General features: G+C 50.0%; 1 protein-coding gene across 5 annotated transcripts in view; it reads right to left on the bottom strand.

Annotated features, from left to right (window-relative positions):
• The window catches only part of Acsl6 (acyl-CoA synthetase long chain family member 6), a 60135-nt gene that overhangs the window by 28568 nt on the left and 14235 nt on the right, over window positions 1-17332 (bottom strand). For all 5 annotated transcript variants that reach the window (XM_036196555.1, XM_036196554.1, XM_036196552.1 and 2 more), the window contains exons 2-10: window positions 15069-15289; window positions 11511-11625; window positions 10794-10858; window positions 9757-9858; window positions 9271-9370; window positions 8418-8596; window positions 7365-7397; window positions 5679-5730; window positions 812-885 (exon numbers count right to left, since the gene is read on the bottom strand). In XM_036196555.1, coding sequence (XP_036052448.1) covers window positions 812-885; window positions 5679-5730; window positions 7365-7397; window positions 8418-8596; window positions 9271-9370; window positions 9757-9858; window positions 10794-10858; window positions 11511-11625; window positions 15069-15263 — 915 coding nt within the window. In that variant the 5' untranslated portion in view covers window positions 15264-15289. The remainder of the gene's footprint in view (window positions 1-811; window positions 886-5678; window positions 5731-7364; window positions 7398-8417; window positions 8597-9270; window positions 9371-9756; window positions 9859-10793; window positions 10859-11510; window positions 11626-15068; window positions 15290-17332) is intronic.

Genomic DNA, 17332 nt, shown 5'->3' with positions numbered 1-17332 from the left:
CTGTGGCACATACTCACCGCGCTTGGGACAGTCCTCCTTTCTCAGCTGCTTATAAACACTAACATGCTTTTGTCAGGCCGAGAAAGCAAGCTTTGGGGACTTTACAGTTACCTTTAAGCACAGCCTTACAATTAGCAGCTGCCGCTGTTTCTCAGACTCTAGTAGTCCTTAAACACAAAACGACCAAATTAAACCCTGGCCTGCTTGAGAAACCAGTCATGGAGGCTTACTCTTGAGACAAAGGCACACACAGGAGCTCAGGGAACTCACTTTTTTTTTTTTTGAGGTGAAAAATGAAAAGCAGGTTTACACGCTCCCCACCCCCACCCTGGGCTCTTGGCGCTTTTAGATATCAAGTGAAGGTTGGGGGAAGGGTCTTTTGGGCATTGGGGTTGAAAGCTGGTCTGATGGCTGCTGCCTGTAATCTCAGCATCTGGGAGACTGAGGCAGGAGGACCAGGTATTTGAGGCCAGCCCAACCAAATGAGACCCCCAACCAAAAAAACAGCATTAGGGGTAAAAGCGGCTGTAAAAGTGGGGTTGCGCTCTGGAGGACAGAAACTCCGGCCTGCAAGCGGCTACCCAAATTACAAAACCCTGGAACAAGGACAACAATGCACAGCTGTACGCACATCCAACCTGTGGCCCTCTCTCTGAGCCATCTCAGCGTAACTGAGAATACATATGGTCTCACACCTTTGGAGACGAGACTCGAGGGTCACATGGTAACATCCAAAGGCTGGACACCCCTGCTAGGAAAGCTGGAAGTGTCCCCTTGAGAAACACCTGCATAGGAAGTTCACTTTATTCACCTCTGTCACTTTCAGAAAGCCAGAGAAATCAGCCACCACGTTCCCATGGGTGAGCATCGCACCTTTGGGGTTCCCTGGAAACAGAAGGCAAGAAGGGCTATTAATTAGGAGCTACCCTTTGACCTCCACCTATGTACCGTAGCATGGCACATCATGACGTGGGTGTACCCACCCAACCCCTGCACAAAATAAGTACATGTTAAAAGATTCAACAACAATTTTTAAACGGCTAATATAAGCTAGACATGGGGCTCACATCCATTCTCCTATTTCTCTGAAGGCTGAGGCAGGAGAATTTCTGTGAGTTAAGGCCAGCCTGGACTATAGACTGAGACACTGTCATAAAAAGAGGCTGCTTATTTTACATGATGTGTGAATTTTGCCTCCAAGGAGGGAAAAACGGAGAGAAAGAAGCAAGATTTGTGAGGAGGATTTCTTTGGAGAGGGTTACACACAGCCACAGATCTCAATCCTAACCTGAAACCTGAGCTCACACCAGCGCTAATAGGATCTAGGGAACCCAGTGAGGCCCCAAGGCAGGAGGCAGTCTACAGTCCAGAGTCAGCCTGAGGTGGCAGAGAGGATGCTGTGTTAGAAGGAACCTGTTCACCAGGCTGGTCTGCCAGGCATTTTGTCAGTCAATGAGAAATGTCCCTTCCCCACAAAACCCAGGAGAGAGTTGGTGCACACAGAGTCAGGCACTGTGGTGGGGGAGGGCTCAGGTAGCCCAGGAGAAGCACTGCCTACATCAGAACTCAGAAAAGTATCTATCAATGAAAGTGTATGTTTTAAATATTTCTCTCAACCACCGCCCAACTTCCATAACAAACTTGCTCATTCTTGATTACCCTCCCTCCCCCCAGGTCAAACCTGGTAGGAGAAGACAGAATTCCCCACTAACAAGGTTGGGGGAAAGGAGAGGCAGACAGGAGAGGAGGATGGGGGATTGTACCCCCCCTTCACACCAAACCCATAGTTTAGACTGCCACTGTGTTTCTGAATTCAGCCTCTGTGACTTGCAGTGACCATGGGATACTTTATTAACCAGTAGTGACCAGGAAGACATTTATCGAGAGAGAGAGAGAGAGAGAGAGAGAGAGAGAGAGAGAGAGAGAGAGAGAACGAGAACTTCCCTCCCTGATCAAGTGGAATTTAGTAACAGAGATAAAAATAGATTCTTTCTCATAATTATATTCCCTGAGGCCTGCTTGCTCATCCTGCAGGTGACCCATTTGGCATTTTTTAATACAGCGACAGAGGTGTTCCTCTGCTTAAGACGTGTGATGGGTGAGGTCTCAACTTATATTCTGGTGCTTTCACTCATGATGTCAACCACAGAGATGGTTCTGGGGGACAGAGAAGTTTGTGTTATTTGAAAATTGACTTTTTTCCCTAATAGGTAGTTGTCAAAATGTTTTCCTTTTGCAAAGAGAAAGCCCCACAGGACCTGCCTCACCTGCATGTGGCTCTTTATCCCAGCACTCCCTCAGGCCAGAGTCTGTTATTCCCCTTGTTGACTGTCAAGACTACAGAATCGCAGAGCACTTAAAGTATTCCAAGAGTCACCTGGCAATTTTCACCTTCAGGTTCTGGAAGTTTCTAAGGATCATTCTCCAGATAGCAGTCACAGAACAGAACTGTCACAAAATGGGTTCTTTTGCCACCGAGTTGTGTGTCTGTGGGGCTGGCTGACATGTGCATGACCAACATAACCCAGGACGGAAGATCTCAGGACCAGGAGAGAAAGTTGTCTTTACAGACAAGCATTCTCCACAGCCTTCTCAGCTAAGGCTGACAGCTGGCAGGTCTTCAGATCTGTGCCCTTTTCTTCTCCAGCATAATGCCAAAGTTCAGGCCTTTTAGAAACACAAATTTTCTTGCAGATCCAAATGTCACTTTATAAATGACCTACAGGACTCTTAAAATATTCCCAGAAATGTTCAGATTATTTCCACAAGTCATCTCTACATGTGACTCTCCAAAGGACGAAGGAGATGTGAACGTTGATCACAGCGTCTGGAAGCTGATGACTTAGGAAGCATGAGGCTGGCCTTCAGGAAGGCTCTGCCTGCTGCCCAGATTCAGGACGAGTCTACACCTCCAGAAGCATGTCTTTAAACTGAATGTAGAAAGTTTTCCAATTGCTCATATGGGGAACAAAAATCATCCTAGACAGACCTACAAGCAATCCAGTTTGCAGAATCAAACTGTAGATTTTCCTTTCTTGGTTGCTGGTACAGACAGTGAGAGGCTCCGTCACCCAGGTCAATGTCTCAGTGATACCAGCTCTCTATTTCTCGGTTCCTACTCAGAAACTAACCCTCTTCACACAAAGTGTATTCATTTAAGACCCATGAAAACCAAGGCTGAAGAGCGGTCACGTGATTCCAAGGCCTCTATAGGGAGAGTGCTGAGGTGGTCTCCCAGAGCACCAGCAGGTGTTTTTAGAGTGACTGGATACAACGGGGCTCCAGACAGTACGGACGGCTTCTGTTCTCCTCTGGCCTGATGAGGGGCCCCAAAGCACTGACTGGTTCCAGGACATTCCCACCACAGGCTAGAAGGACCTTTCCCTGGAAGATCCTGCCAAACATCAGTGTCAGGTCATATTTTTCACATTTCCCCACTGGAAGAGAAGCATAACTTTCATTGAGGCTGATGGCCAGACATTCTGCATGCAAAGAAAGCATGCACTATGCTGGGACGTGGAGGATGAGTGTGGCTGACGTGTTGACAAGAGGCTGGACGTAAGAGGCACAATACAGGCTTGGCCTAAATCCAAGGAAGTCCGAGTATGTGGTCCAGCGGGATGATTTCAGGCCAAAGGCCTGCTTGCTATCTCAGACCGGCCTTGCACCGGCCATGGCTTGAAAGCAGAAGGCCGACCAGTTTTCCAACCCCATGCATGCTGCCCCTCTGCACAGATAGGGAAGGACGGCTTGGCTTCCGATGTCAATCCACAGTTGGGGAGGCGCTGGCTATGACAGCCGTGCTTTACAGCCAGCCAGCAGCTTATTTCAACAGCATGGAATACTTCTCCAGATAAAAGAGCAGCAGCATTGACCAAGTGAGCCATTAAACACCTGAAGTGACTCTTGGAGGACAAGGAGGCCCAAAGCTAAAAGCCACAGCAGTGACTTGTTCCCCAAAACCATGTCACCAAAAAAAAAAAAAAAAAAAAAAAAAAAAAAAAAAAAAAAAGCTATGAAACTCAACACCAACAAGACTTCAGGAAATGCTATGTTAAAAGCAACCTAAGCCTGAAGGGCACTTTTAAACTGTTGGGCTGGCTCTGGAGTGTGGGGGGCTGTGTCACTTTTCTAAAGGATTTAGTAGAACATAGTTTAGAAAAATCTTTAAACCCGCTTGAGTTAATGTCTTGACTCCATCCGCATCCCATGTCTGATAAAGTCACACCGATCAAGATCTATTAGCATGCACAATTCAGCATATGTAGCCTCCCAAATGCTGTGTAGGCTGTTCGTGTAAAAGATTCAGAGATCCCGGGTCACTGTCCACTAAGAACTATCAGGCTGGCCAGTCCTTGGTCTGGAAGTGAATGCTGGGAACTTCCTGTCCACTCAAGGTGAAGCAAGTAACTGCTTGTGATGGTTTGGATGAGGATGACTCCTATAGTCTCAGGCATCTGGTGGATGAGGATGCCTCCTATAGTCTCAGGCATCTGGTGGATGAGGATGCCTCCTATAGTCTCAGGCATCTGAGTACTTGTCCTCTATTTGGTGACACTGTTGGGGCAGTTTGGGAGGTGTAGCCTTGCTGGGGCAAGTATGTCCCTGGGGGCAGGCTTTGAGAGTTTACAGACTCCTGCCATCTCTGGTTGGCTTTGTCTGCTTCTTGCTTGCAGTTTGAGGTGGGAGCTCCCAGAACTCAGTTTCCAGCTCCAGTCCACCATGTCTGCCACCCGTTTCCTGGGTGTATCCCACCACTGAGGACTCTAACCCTCTGGAACCACAAACCTTAAGTCCTTCCTTCCTTCTGTAAGTTGCCTTGGTCATGGTGTTTTATCAGAGCGACAGAAAAGTAACTGAGACATTTCCTGAGTCACCAGCTGAGGGGGGCAGCAGCACGAAGGGCGCCTTCCGGCGCTTCAGAGAAGTCCCGGGGCCTCCACGTGGTGGTTGGTGTCTCTTGGAGCCGGTTTGCTGTCAAGCCAGCCAGTCTCACAGATAGTGCTGAGAGACTGAAAGCAGGGACAGGGGCCTGTAGACTGCAAAGTGCTGTCTCTGCACCGCCTCCAGGAAGTGTTTCTGGATTATTCTTGCTGGTATACCCCTTGTCAGCACCAGGCACAGACAGACCTTTCTGCTCATGTCTTCTTCCTGGCAATCTTGCCCATGGCTGTCCTTGCACATCCCACTCCACATCTTATTTGGCACCTTTAACCACCTCCTCCCAGGTGAGGTCTTGGGGACAGTAACAGCAGAGGGCTTAAGTGGCTGACTTAGGGTACTCTATCCAGCAGCAGAAAGGGGTTTTAAGCCCACACTCCTTCCCTCGTCTCTGACACAAAGGCCAGGCAGGAACAGAAAACAGAGAGGAGAACCATCTCTCATAAAGAAATGACTCCATAGGCAGAGCCATCCTACAGCTTGTGACCTAGCTGCCTAGACTCCATTGTCCTAGATCTAGAAGGTGCTGAGTCCCCTCATCATCGGTCTACATCTGGCCAGCCCTGCCTTGCCCAGAATGGCCAATGGAAGAAGCAGAAGGGAGCCAACAACAGCAGCTGAACAGGATCAGGACCAGACTCAGTCCGTACCACAGAGGGCATAAGAGACTCCCGAAGTCTCTAGCCAGGAAGTCAGGAACAGAGACAAACAGTCATGACTAGAGATCCTCCACTTACCTGTTGTACCACTCGTGAAACACACGATCGAGAGGTCATCAGGCCGTGGAGGCTGCAGGAGGGAGAAGAGACTTATGTTGGGGAGAGCCAGTGGGACCCCTCTGCCACCCAGCCCCATGAGTGTGCTACAGTGAATGGTGTGCCGGACATGTCGCATACTCCTGTATGCTACAGTTGGAAAGATGGTCAGGTAAGCTCCCAGGAAAGAGGAAAGAAGCACAGTACGTGGATGCATGTGTGTCCAACCAACCTCATACCTGGTCCCGTTTCCCCTACTCCAGCCTGAACAGAGTTCTGTGTGGGGTTACAGAATCCAAAGACCCTTCCTTTCTACTAGGCATGGCTTGCTGTTGAGCTGTTTAAAGTACCCCAAGCTCTGCATCAGGCTCTAGCTACATTACTGGGCCCATGGTCCTAGGTCACTAGGAGGAGCCCGCTCACTAGTCCATGTGCACACAGGGAACAGCTTCTTAAAGAGGTAGCATGTAAAGTGATATGTAAAAACAAGCAAGATTCACCCAGATGAAGGGAGCTTCAGGGAGGGGACTTGTTTGGGCACAGAAACTGGGGTGCAGCACACAGGGCATGCTGAGGAATCATGGAGCTGCTCTCCAAGGCTGAGGCTGGCACAGGGAAGATGTGAAAATACCCAGGGTACTCATGGAGGGCTCTGGGAAGCAGAGCTATGACCTGCTCTAGCCTAGATGTGAGAAAGCTCACCAGAAGTGATAAGGAAGTGGTAAAGACTGAGCAGGAGGGGGTCTAGAAGCCAGAAGCCTGGCGAGAACCCCCCCTCCATCTTCTCCCTTCAAGGCCCAGTTCAGAAGGCAGAGACTGTCATTGCTACCTGACGCTGGGCGGGACCACTTGGGATGACACCCAGAAAAGTTCAGAGAATGAAAATGAACAAAGGGCAGTCCAGAGTACTGGCTCATGCTTGTTATCTCAGTGCTTAGAGGTAGAGACCGTCAGACTGATGGGGCTCCTTGGCCAGCCAGCCTTGACTACTTGGCAAGGTCTAAGCCAGTGGCAAGGCCTTGTCTTAAAGAATGGTGCCTGAAGAAAATCAGTTGAGGCGATGTTGTGCCTCCACATACACTTGCAAAAACACTTTATATATATTCATATATATATGAATATGTGTGCACATGCACACACACACACACACACATGCACTTAAAAAAACAAGGACAGCTAATGCTGGGCCTCCACATGCACTTGCATAAACACTTGTGTATATATATAAACATGAATATGTATGCACGTTTACACACATACACAAAACAAACGAAACCAAAGACAACAAAGCCCCTGGGCCATGAGGTTCACTTCTAGATCTTGGATGCTTCTGCCCACCTTATGCTCCGTGGGGTTCATAACATTCAAAGTAAGGGAAGACAAGACCTCCTCATAAAAGAGTTACAAGAGAGCCACAGGTGGCTAGGACTGGATGTCCTTTGTCTCTCTCCCAACACCTGACTCTTGCCCTCAGTCCTTCCCTGGGCTCTGAGCCCACAGCTGTGTTGGACAGCTGGGCAAGCACTCCTAGGCTACACACAGGAGCTGCTTATTGACATGGAGGTACTCGTTGGCCTCTCCACCCAGCCCTGTGCAGGGAGGGGGCTCCAAGAGAAGCGGTCTCATTCACTATCTTGCTCACCAATGCCTGCTGGGAGATTAGCTTACCACAGGGGCCTTGTGATTCTCTTGGCCACAGTCCTGAAAAAAAAGAAAATACTATTTTTAAAATTCTCAAGGATTATTATAAAATTTAAAAAGACAAAAATCACTCACCATGGTAGGCCTCGCTCTTACACCAAGCCCAGAGTTCAGGATCCCTGACTGGACATGGGCTGTGGTGACAAATGCCACTTGAGTGGTCCCGCCTCAGACATATTCTAGCCTGAGGCTCCTGGGGAAAAGGGGACACAGGCCTGCCCCATGTGATACAGACAGGGGCCTGATACTCAGGGAGAAGCCAGGCACCATACACATACCGCTTTGTCTTGGACATATTGGCGGACATACACAAGACCTAGGCTAGTAGATGAATAGCCAGTGCTGGGGGGACAGTGGGGAGGAAAGGAGAGGGGCTGCCGGGGCAGGTGTGGCTAATGTCACAAAGGGTTACTAGTGCACAGGGTCATGGGTGCAGTGAAGGACAGATAGAGTCATGAAGACAGCTGGAAGGCTTGGGCGTCTACATCCCATAGAACATGGTAGCGTCAATAGCTGTTGAGCAAACCAGAGGCCCAGGAGGCCAGGATGTCTCACATCACTCTATTAGCCCATTCTCTGCCACCAATCTGATGCCCCTGGAGGGGCCATGTACAGAAAATTAATTCCATTGGCTGCTGGGAGGGTCTGGGACCTATTGACAAGAACCTTCCCAGGTCCCTGGACTACCCAGTCCTGTGGTACACACAAGTTTACACCTTCTGCAAGAGAGGAAGCTTGAGAGACCATGTGAGTGCCTCTCAGGCTGGTGCCATTACCCATCTGTTGGTGCCTGGTGCCACTGGCTGGGCCAGTCTCAGAGTCTCAATCAAGAGGGTGCCTATAAGCACCGATTCCAGGTCTCCCTCCCCTGTTCCTTGCCAGTCTGCCTTGTCTTGCCATTGATGCATCCGAAGGGCCCAGAACAGCCATCCCAAGGCATGAGAGGGGTGAGTGGCGAACACTGTGACTTGGCAGCCAGCCAGCTCTAACCCAGCAAACATCCTAGATGCAGAGTCTTACCTCTATGGCCTGCATAGACTTGATGTTCACCCCACACTTCTGTCCTCTCTCTTTCAGGGCATCATCAAATGGCTCCATGAGGATGATCAGCTTCAGCCCTGGAGTCTCCTTCCTCTCCACATGCTCCAGCAGAAGTATGGCCTTCTGAGGTTTATCCACGATCACCGTGCAGATGTCCGCTGCAGAGGCCAAAGGGGAGAGTCAGGCTGAGCAGCTCACGACAGGCCACTATACCAGCTTGTGTGTAAGTAAATGTGTAAAACAGGCTATGGGGGTCATGCATCATGTATGCCATGAGTACTAAGAGGAGTCGAGGGCAAAGGCCTTTTAAGGCAAAAGCATCCTGAAGCAGTTCAGTTTTTCTTCAGGCAGCTCCCATCAGCCCAGGTCTGCCTGGGACATTTACCACCACGGCAACGGTGCTGCCAAGCTGCAGGAACCTTACATGGCCACAGCCTCCTAGAAGCTCCCTCATGGCATCGCAGACTTGTGGAAGGAGGCTTTAGGTGAAGCCTGAATAAGAATTGTTTGGACTCAAGAGGCCAAGACAGGGGTCATCATGCAAACCCCTAGTGTTCTGTTTTGTTTTTTAGATTTCGAGATGGAGTCTCATATAGCCCAGGCTGGCCAACTGGCTATGCAATTGAGGATGCCTTTGAATTTCTGATCCTCTCTCCAACTTTTCAAGTGCTGTTATTTCAGTCATTTTCCACTGCGTCTGGCTAATATCTTAGTATTTTCTGAAAACTGAAGTAAAATGACTTTTAGGAATACCCAATGATCAGTATGATCTAAGAGGCTGGAGGATAAGGGCTGGTTGCTTATTCCGGAGGGAATGGAAGCTGGGGCTCACCTGTATTGATGATGTAGCGGATAGCCCCTGGACCCAGGGTGTCATAGAGTGGAACCACCACCATGGAATACGTGTAGCAGGCCAGTTCTGCAATGATCCACTACAGAAATGCAAAGTTGGGGTTGGAGGGAAAGGAGATATGATAGGTACACTGAGTCTGTGTGCCGGGGCTAGCCCAAAGACCTCTAGACATGCTCGCTATGCTAGTGTGTAACCTCTAGATGTCATGTCCAAACAGACCAAATCCACTGGCCCTGCATGGGTCTCTTCATCATGACTTTTCCTCCTCTGTGGCTCTAAGTATGTGAATGGGGCTTGGGTAGGGCATCCATGCCTGCTGCAGGGAAGAGCTGGGGATGCAGGTGGTAGCACCACGGCCCCAGGTCCCTACTTTTTGTCAGCTTCCAGGCCCAACCAAGAGTGGAAACAAGACTTCTGATTCCCTAGTCGGCTGATGCCTCTGAAAGCAGTCAGACTGATGCTCACCTCTGGCCGATTCTGTGCAAAAACACCAATGAACTGCTCTGTGCCCACTTTACAATCATGCTGGAGAAGTCCTGACCCCAGAAATTCAGCCCTGTTGGCCACCTGCACACAGATGGGTGGGGGTAGGGTGGGGTGATGGAGAGAGGAGGAGACTTCAATGGGGGGCTTGTCCACACAGTTTTCCTACAAGTCTGTCTGAGCTTTTGGACTCCCTACCCAGGCATGCAGAAAGCCTCTGGAGGCAGAGGAGAGGAATTGGGTGGGAAGGTGGGGGGAGGGGATAAAAAGGGAATCCCTCTAGCTGGTCAACATTCCATCACAGATGTGGGAGGGGTTCATGAAGCCCCACCTATCACCTGGGAGATGTCCAAGGTCAATGGCTGGGGGTGGGGATGGGTCATATTCTTTAGTGGTGTAGTCACTGATAAGTCGTTCATGTTGCTGCAACTAAGCCCCTACCATTCCCATGTAGCAAGCCTGCTGAAACTCCGTGGGTCCCAAAAACCAGACAGGAGGGTAGGAGGGGGGCTTGTCAGGAAGGAGTTCATGGGATGAGAGGGGGTGATGGGGGGCAAAAGCAACTCAGACACATTATATACATCATGACACTGTCAAAGAGTTAAAAAATAACTATAAGAATAAAAAAACAAGAATTTTGTAGACATTATATATCAGGATTCAAATGGGTACTTTTTTCAGTTTCTCCAAGGATTTTGAAGAAGACTCTTTAATATCACACATGTATTTATTTGTATATTTTAGTCTGTTTTAGTTTAACTTGATGGCTTCATTTAATTCTTTTTTTTTTAAAACCACATTTGAAAGATTTCTTTTTACCAAAGCATCTGAATTGACTGTCACTATACATGCTTTCTAGACAGTTTCTCGTACCTGTTCAGATAAACCTGACATTGAATTCACATTGTTTTCTTTTCATATTGTGTTCTATAAAAATATATAAACTCCTAAGCCTCCCCCAACCCATCAGGGTACCAGCTCTGCAGGGCTGGACAGGTGGGGCCTGTGCTCTCACTCACCTCTTGGTAGGAAAGCCACTGGTAAGGCTGATGTGGTTTCCGGAAGCCAAGACAGGGCCCATTCCCTGCAGAGAGACAAGTGGGCTTGTGTCAGGGAGGGGAGTGGGTAGACTCACTGCTGCCCCTGTCCACCAAGCACAGTGTGGAAATCATGTGCTGTGGGTGCCTCTGGGTCCAGGAAACTTCCATCGAGCAGCTTCCATTGTCTCACCTATTGTGGCCCAAGAAGGTCATAAGAATGCAAGAACAGCTTCTCTCCAGGGTCTGGGCGGCTAGGGGTGCGATAATGTGGTACCCAGTTCCTGCTACGATTTATATGACAGTTGCTATGGGAGATCTAGAAGGGCACTTTCGTTTGGGGAGGCCAGTGGGAGAAGGTTGCAGGATGGCCTTCTGTGACCACCTCCCTTTGACTCATACCCTGGGACTCTTGAGGCATCTCAGTGGTACAGGTTTCAAACCATGGTTGACAGTGTGATATGACAGTAGCCTCCCCAGGGGCTGCCCATAGGGGTGTACAGAGTCAGTCCAACATCAGGCGAACAGTGTGAAAGGTTGAAGTAAGCTGAAGGCAGCCCTGAGCCACGTAAGTCAGCTGCCTCTCTAACTGGTGGAAAGACCAGGGTCTCTCTGCTGACCTGAGCACTGCCGTGTCCCTAATACCACCCTAGAGACCTGTTCAATGCTTGATACAATTCTCCATATGCTCCTCCTCACCTGAGATGCTAAGCCCACGGCGGAACACCTGGTACATTGTCCGGGCATCATCGTAGTAGTGGGTAAGCAACTGAGTGCTTCCCCCAATCACAGATCGCCGAGCTCCACCGCTGTCCTAGAAGCCAAACACACCACAGAAGTTGGTTGAGGCAAGCATGGACATCAGAAATGGGCTCTAGTGTGTACACAGCTTGGATGCATTCCTGCTTCATATAGTTGAGGCTTGGAAGTGCTCATATTCATGGCCTGCTCACACCAGAGCACACACACCCAATCTGTTATGCATCCGCACTCAACGGTGTCTCACTTACACACACACCCAACAACTACACCACCTTTGTATACTAGATCAGCACACACAGAACGTCTACAATTTTCAGGAACTCTTGAAACATGGCTCCACAATAGAAGGGGAGTCTATTATCACTTAGAATGAGGATCAACCTGCCAAAGGTACCCTGTACGTGGCCATCCATTGCTATGCCCCTAGGTCAGTTGTATGTAGCCTTGAGCTAAGAAGGTTGGCATCCATCATGGCATGCTAGCATGGATTGCTGAGGGTTGTGCTTTAAGGTGCTTTCCCAGGACTGAAGCCTAAGAGCATGTGAAGGAAGGACAGACCAGGAAGCAGCATCCTGGGCCCTCAACAATGCTGATCCAGAGAGGGACAAGGCAGAGGGCCTCTGTGATGGTGCTGGGGACGGGACTTGGGTGTCTGTGTCTTCCTTCTCCCCAGGGCCCCCAAGCCCAGAGCTCTTCTGTACCACAGCTCTGCCTGCTCTCTCAGTGCTATTTGGGTTATCCTGGGATGGCCCAGAGCCGGCTAATTATTGGAACATTGAGTCTAGAGAAAAAAAAAAAATTAGCCCCATAGAACAAGCAGCCACAAGCAAAACCACAGGCAGCTCTCAGCTGTTTGGAGTGGAAAGTTCTTCTTGGCCAGCTCTGCTTGAGAAAGACCGATGTGGGAAGTTAGGGGTACATGCAGTCAGACCCACTTCATACCCAGGCAGCAGGTGTGACTCTGCAAGAGACTGTACCAGGGGCGGGGGAGGGGCAGTGCTTGTGTGTTGGACAGGGACACTTGGCTGGAGCTTGATGCAGAGCAGGCAGTAGCAAGCACACACGAACGGTGCAGGAGCACAGGGTGCTGGGGAACTGTGGGTAATCTGTGGAGCTCTAGATGAATATGAGGTGAGAGCAGTCTAGAAAGGGTCACAGACCCAGGAGTGGGGGATGGACTTTGCGGGAGGGCAGAAGCCAACCAGGGAAGGGTTTTCAGCTGGGGAAGTGAAATGGTCTGAATGATGTGTGTCCCAGTAAGTACCCGAGGGCTCGTCTCCCTAACCTCGTTTCTTGCCCCTGTCACCTTTGCCCAGTTCACACTCTGTGTGCTCCTGAGGGACAGGGACAGAGAACTCTTCCCTGAAAGGGTGGCCTTCCTTAGCTTTTTCCCAGGCCCCATCCTTTCAGTAAGACTCACATGGTCGCCCCATTCTGTATGTTTACAGACTGGCCCGGAGTCAACCCTCCCTCTCCCCTGAGCACCAGGCCACTGTCACCCAAGCCAGGTGCCCAAAGCTGCCTCCTCATCCCTACTCTGCAAGCGCCACCCTTCTAAACCACAAACAAGCCAATCCCTCTACGGAAAACCCCAATAAATCCATGATGTTCATCCTGAGAGTCTCTAAGTTCTGTCCAGGTGAGTTGTAATTATAAGCTGAACCAAAGTTCAACCGTTCTTTTTTTGGGGCGGGGGGGGGTTTCGGGGCGGGGGGGGGGTTCGAGACAGGGTTTCTCTGTGCAGCTTTGCGCCTTTCCTGGATCTCACTCTGTAGCCCAGGCTGGCCTCAAACTCAGAGAGATCCGCCTGGCTCTGCCTCCCAAGTGCTGGGATTAAAGGCGTGCGCCGCCGCCGCCGCCGCCGCCGCCGCCGCCGCCGCCGCCACCACCACCACCACCACCACCCGGCCCCAACCATTCTTAATGGTTTCTCCACACCACCCTACCAACACTTTGGTGCTCTTTTGAGAGCCTAATTTACAATCGAGAACTCAGTGAGACAGTGGCTCCGAGCCGAGAACCACACAGCTCAGGAAGGCACGTGCCAGCTGCCAGCCTAGGATGTTCTCCAAGCTCACCACCATCCTGCTGCTCTTTGCCAGCCCCCTCAACTGCCCAGCACCAAACACAAACCAGCACTTCCCAACATCTCACACTTTCAAGCACACCTGGGCCTTTGCACACATCACCCCCACTACTAGGAAGATAGCCTGAGAATTCAGATCCCCATTAGACAAGGATCTGTGCCCTTCCCAGCTGGCAAAACATTGCCAGGTTGGTGGTCACCAAGATGTATGATCAAGAACAAAGTGAGGTATACAAGTTTGTGTAGCATGATCTCATCATTTAAAACTGGGGAGCTGGTTTTGGTGGTATACACCTGTAATCCTAGCACTGGGGGAAGCAGAGGCAGGAGGATTAGGGGTTTGAAGCCAGTCTAGGTTACATGAGACCATGTCTAGAGAAAACCAACCAACCAACCAACCAACCAACCAACCAACCAACCAACCTACAGAAGGGCTAGGAGTGGGGGATATCTTTCCATTTGCTCCTGGCCTGGACAGAACTGCTAACAGAACTAAGCTCAGCAGTGGAGGCAGAAGTTTCTCAGCATGTGGCCTTGGTTTCTTATGAAAAATGTGAATATATTATCCATGAAAAATGCACACTAGAGTTTAGAACATGGGGAGAATTAAAAGAAAAAAACCAAACAAACAAGAACCAAAAAAAGGGGGGTGGGTGGAGAGATGGCTCAATGGTTAAGAACACTGGTTGCTCTTCCAGAAGACCTGGATTCAATTCCCAGCACTCACATCACATGGCAGCTCACAATTATCTTTAACTCCAGTTCCAGGGAAATCTGGCACCTTCACACAGACACACATGCAAGCAAAAACACCAATGCAAGTATAAATAAATAAATAAATCTTAAAAACAAAAACAAAAACAAAAATCCCTAAGTTCCCTAAGTTTGGAGAAGCAATCTCATCAGCCCTTATTGACAAGCCAGTGTGTCTTCCTTGCCTCTATCCTCCTTGTGAGCCCAGGTTCTGTGAGGGGCAGGGCCCTGGAATGAGCTCACCTCTGGCCCCAGTAAGCCAGGACTGGGGACAGAACTTGGGAGTGATTTTACCCCATAGTACCCGAGGACCTGCTTCCAGTGGTTGGCCAGGCTCTGCCTAGGGTCCATACAGTTAATGGGGCAGAGGGAAATGTTTAAGCATTAAACTTCTGGGAAGAGAAAAATAAACAAAGCTAAGATAGAAAGGACTCAAAGTGCTAGATGGGTCTGGTGGCACCAGTACCTCCTTTGATGTTGCAGGGGTTCGAGGACCATCTTGCTGGAGACCTTGCCCAAGGCTGCCGCAGAGCAGGTTGGCTGGTTCCCAGGGGACACCAGGATTCTTTGGGCCACTTGGGGCCAAACAAGCTACAGGTTTGACTGCTACCCTCTGGAGCTACTTTGCATGATGGGCCAGTTCCTGCCCTGCTCACCTCCACTTCTTCTGACTGCATCAGGAGGTTGCATGGTGGTTGCAAGGCTTTTGGCCGGTGAGTGAGCCAGTAGGCGAGGATGGCAGCCAGAGCACCCATGCTCACGAGGGTGGTGGCTGAGAGGCTGCGGAAAAACTGGCCCAAGTCCCCTAGCTCGGGGAGCCGCAGGATCCTCAGGATCTCCTGGGTCTGCATCTTCTCCAGAAGTGAGAGGACAATCTCTGTAGGAAACAAGAGACAGATGAGGGGGGAGACCAGACAGGCAGGTTATAGAGGGGTCCTAACAGATGGGTCAGGCCCTGGGGTAGTCAGATATGCAGTCTCCTGGTGCAGCACAGTATAGCCCAGAAGCTGGACACCTGGAGATGCCTTTCCAGTGAGAGACTGGAGCCCTCAGTATTGACATCTAACAGCCTCTGGCTAGCTTTCCTGAGAACCACATGCCTAGGCCTAGGGACATGGCTGACAGCTATGCCACATATTCCAGGGGCCACTATGCACTGGCAGTTCTGGGCAGAGAGTCTCTCAGGCCTCAGGGTCCTTTGTGACCCTGGTTGCAGATCTTTGCTTATGTTTGCTCCTAGGATATGGAGAAGATGGACAGAGAACAGACACACTCATCACTGTATACAGGATGAGTGGGGTGGAGGGATGCAGGCTCTGCCTGATTTGCCTCTGCGCTCCCAACCCTAGGCTTTGCCCCTGAAAGAGAGGGGGCAGGGGAAGCTGGCACAGCCCATGGACTAGCCCAGATAGATACCTCCAGGCTTCATGACTGGAAGACAAAGGCTTATATGACTATATCACCACTGTGGCTCTGCACCCCATACACAGGCTACCAAGAGCATTAATGGGGTGGAGGGAAATGTTTAAGCATTAAACTGATGGGGAGAAGAAAATAAGCAAGGTTAAGATAGCAAAGACTCAAAGTGCTAGATGGGTCTGGTGGTTCCAGACCAGGTAAGTTTTAGGTGCACCTCCATCCACTGAAGTCCAAGGGAATGCAGCGAACCTCTCAGGGAAACACAGAAGATGTCCTGGAGGTGAGCAGGGCATCTCCCAGAGATATCTTGTGTCCACCTGTTAGCTGCTGGGTAATGACACATTGGCAGAGCAGGTACAGGTTGCTGGGCCATGGGTTCCTCACCTTGTCAGGACTGAGGGGGTACAGAGGACTTGTTCAGGGGTCAGATGCTGGCATTCACACTGGGACCCCTTAGTGTCACTACCCAGTAAGACCTGGAGCTGGAAGATCCTGGGATATGCATAGGTCTGCCACCCCAGTGATCACAGGGCAGGCTCTTGACTGGCCCACACTACCTGCAGGCTGCTTCCTCGTGGGTCCTTGGCATCATGGAAGCAGTGGCTATCGTTTTTCTTCTTGGGAAACAAAAACAAATGCCAACTGTGGTGACCCTGGAGCCACGGGATAGGAGCCAAACATTTGTTTGACCTTTGAGGGAGAAGGAGGAAGCAGCTTAAATTCCAATAACTAGTATCTGTGTTAAACTGTAGCGTTACCACACGGCATGAGGTCAGCAATGTGCAAAAACAAAAACAAAACAAAACAAAACAAAAAACCATTATAGACACAGGAAAGACACTTCTTCAGTTCAAGTCTCTGGCTTATTTGTAAACTACACATGGTTAAGCATACCCAACCTTTTTGAACCTTCACTTTCCCATATTTGAAATGGGCACAGTACTACTGGGCCTAGTAGAGTCACGGAACTACAGACATGATTTAAAGACATGCTTGTCAGATGGAGGAGGCTGCTCAGCCTTGGAAAGAGAAGCAGAGGCAGGTCTGACCCAGGTGGTCCAAACACTGGACAGAGGCAGTGTGGTCCAGACCCTGTGCTTCCACGGGAGTGTAGTTTTGCAGACACACAGCAGGCCCTCTGAGTTACAGGGACACTCACCAACCTGAGTTGGTGCTCCTGGGAAGCTGTGAAAGTGGCCCCTGGTCTGGCAAAGACATCATCCCAGATCTGTGGAGCTTGAAGCCCAATTTTACCAGCAATCTTTTTTTTTTGTTGTTGTTTAAATGTATGTGAGTGCTTTGCCTACACGTATGCCTATGCACCACATACATGCCTGGAGCCCGTGGAGGTCAGGAGAGAGCATCACATCCCCTGACACTGGAGTAATAGGCAGCTGTGAGCCACCCTGTAGGTGCTAGGAATTGAGTCTGGGTCTCTGGAAGAGCGGTAAATGTTCTTAATTGTGGAGCCGTCTCTCCAGCTCCCACCAGCAGCCTTAAA

This window comes from Onychomys torridus, chromosome 8 (assembly GCF_903995425.1).
Source record: "Onychomys torridus chromosome 8, mOncTor1.1, whole genome shotgun sequence".
In the NCBI taxonomy this organism is placed as follows: domain Eukaryota; kingdom Metazoa; phylum Chordata; class Mammalia; order Rodentia; family Cricetidae; genus Onychomys; species Onychomys torridus.
Note: the sequence above shows the minus strand (reverse complement) of the source record. Positions and strands in the feature narration are given on the sequence as shown.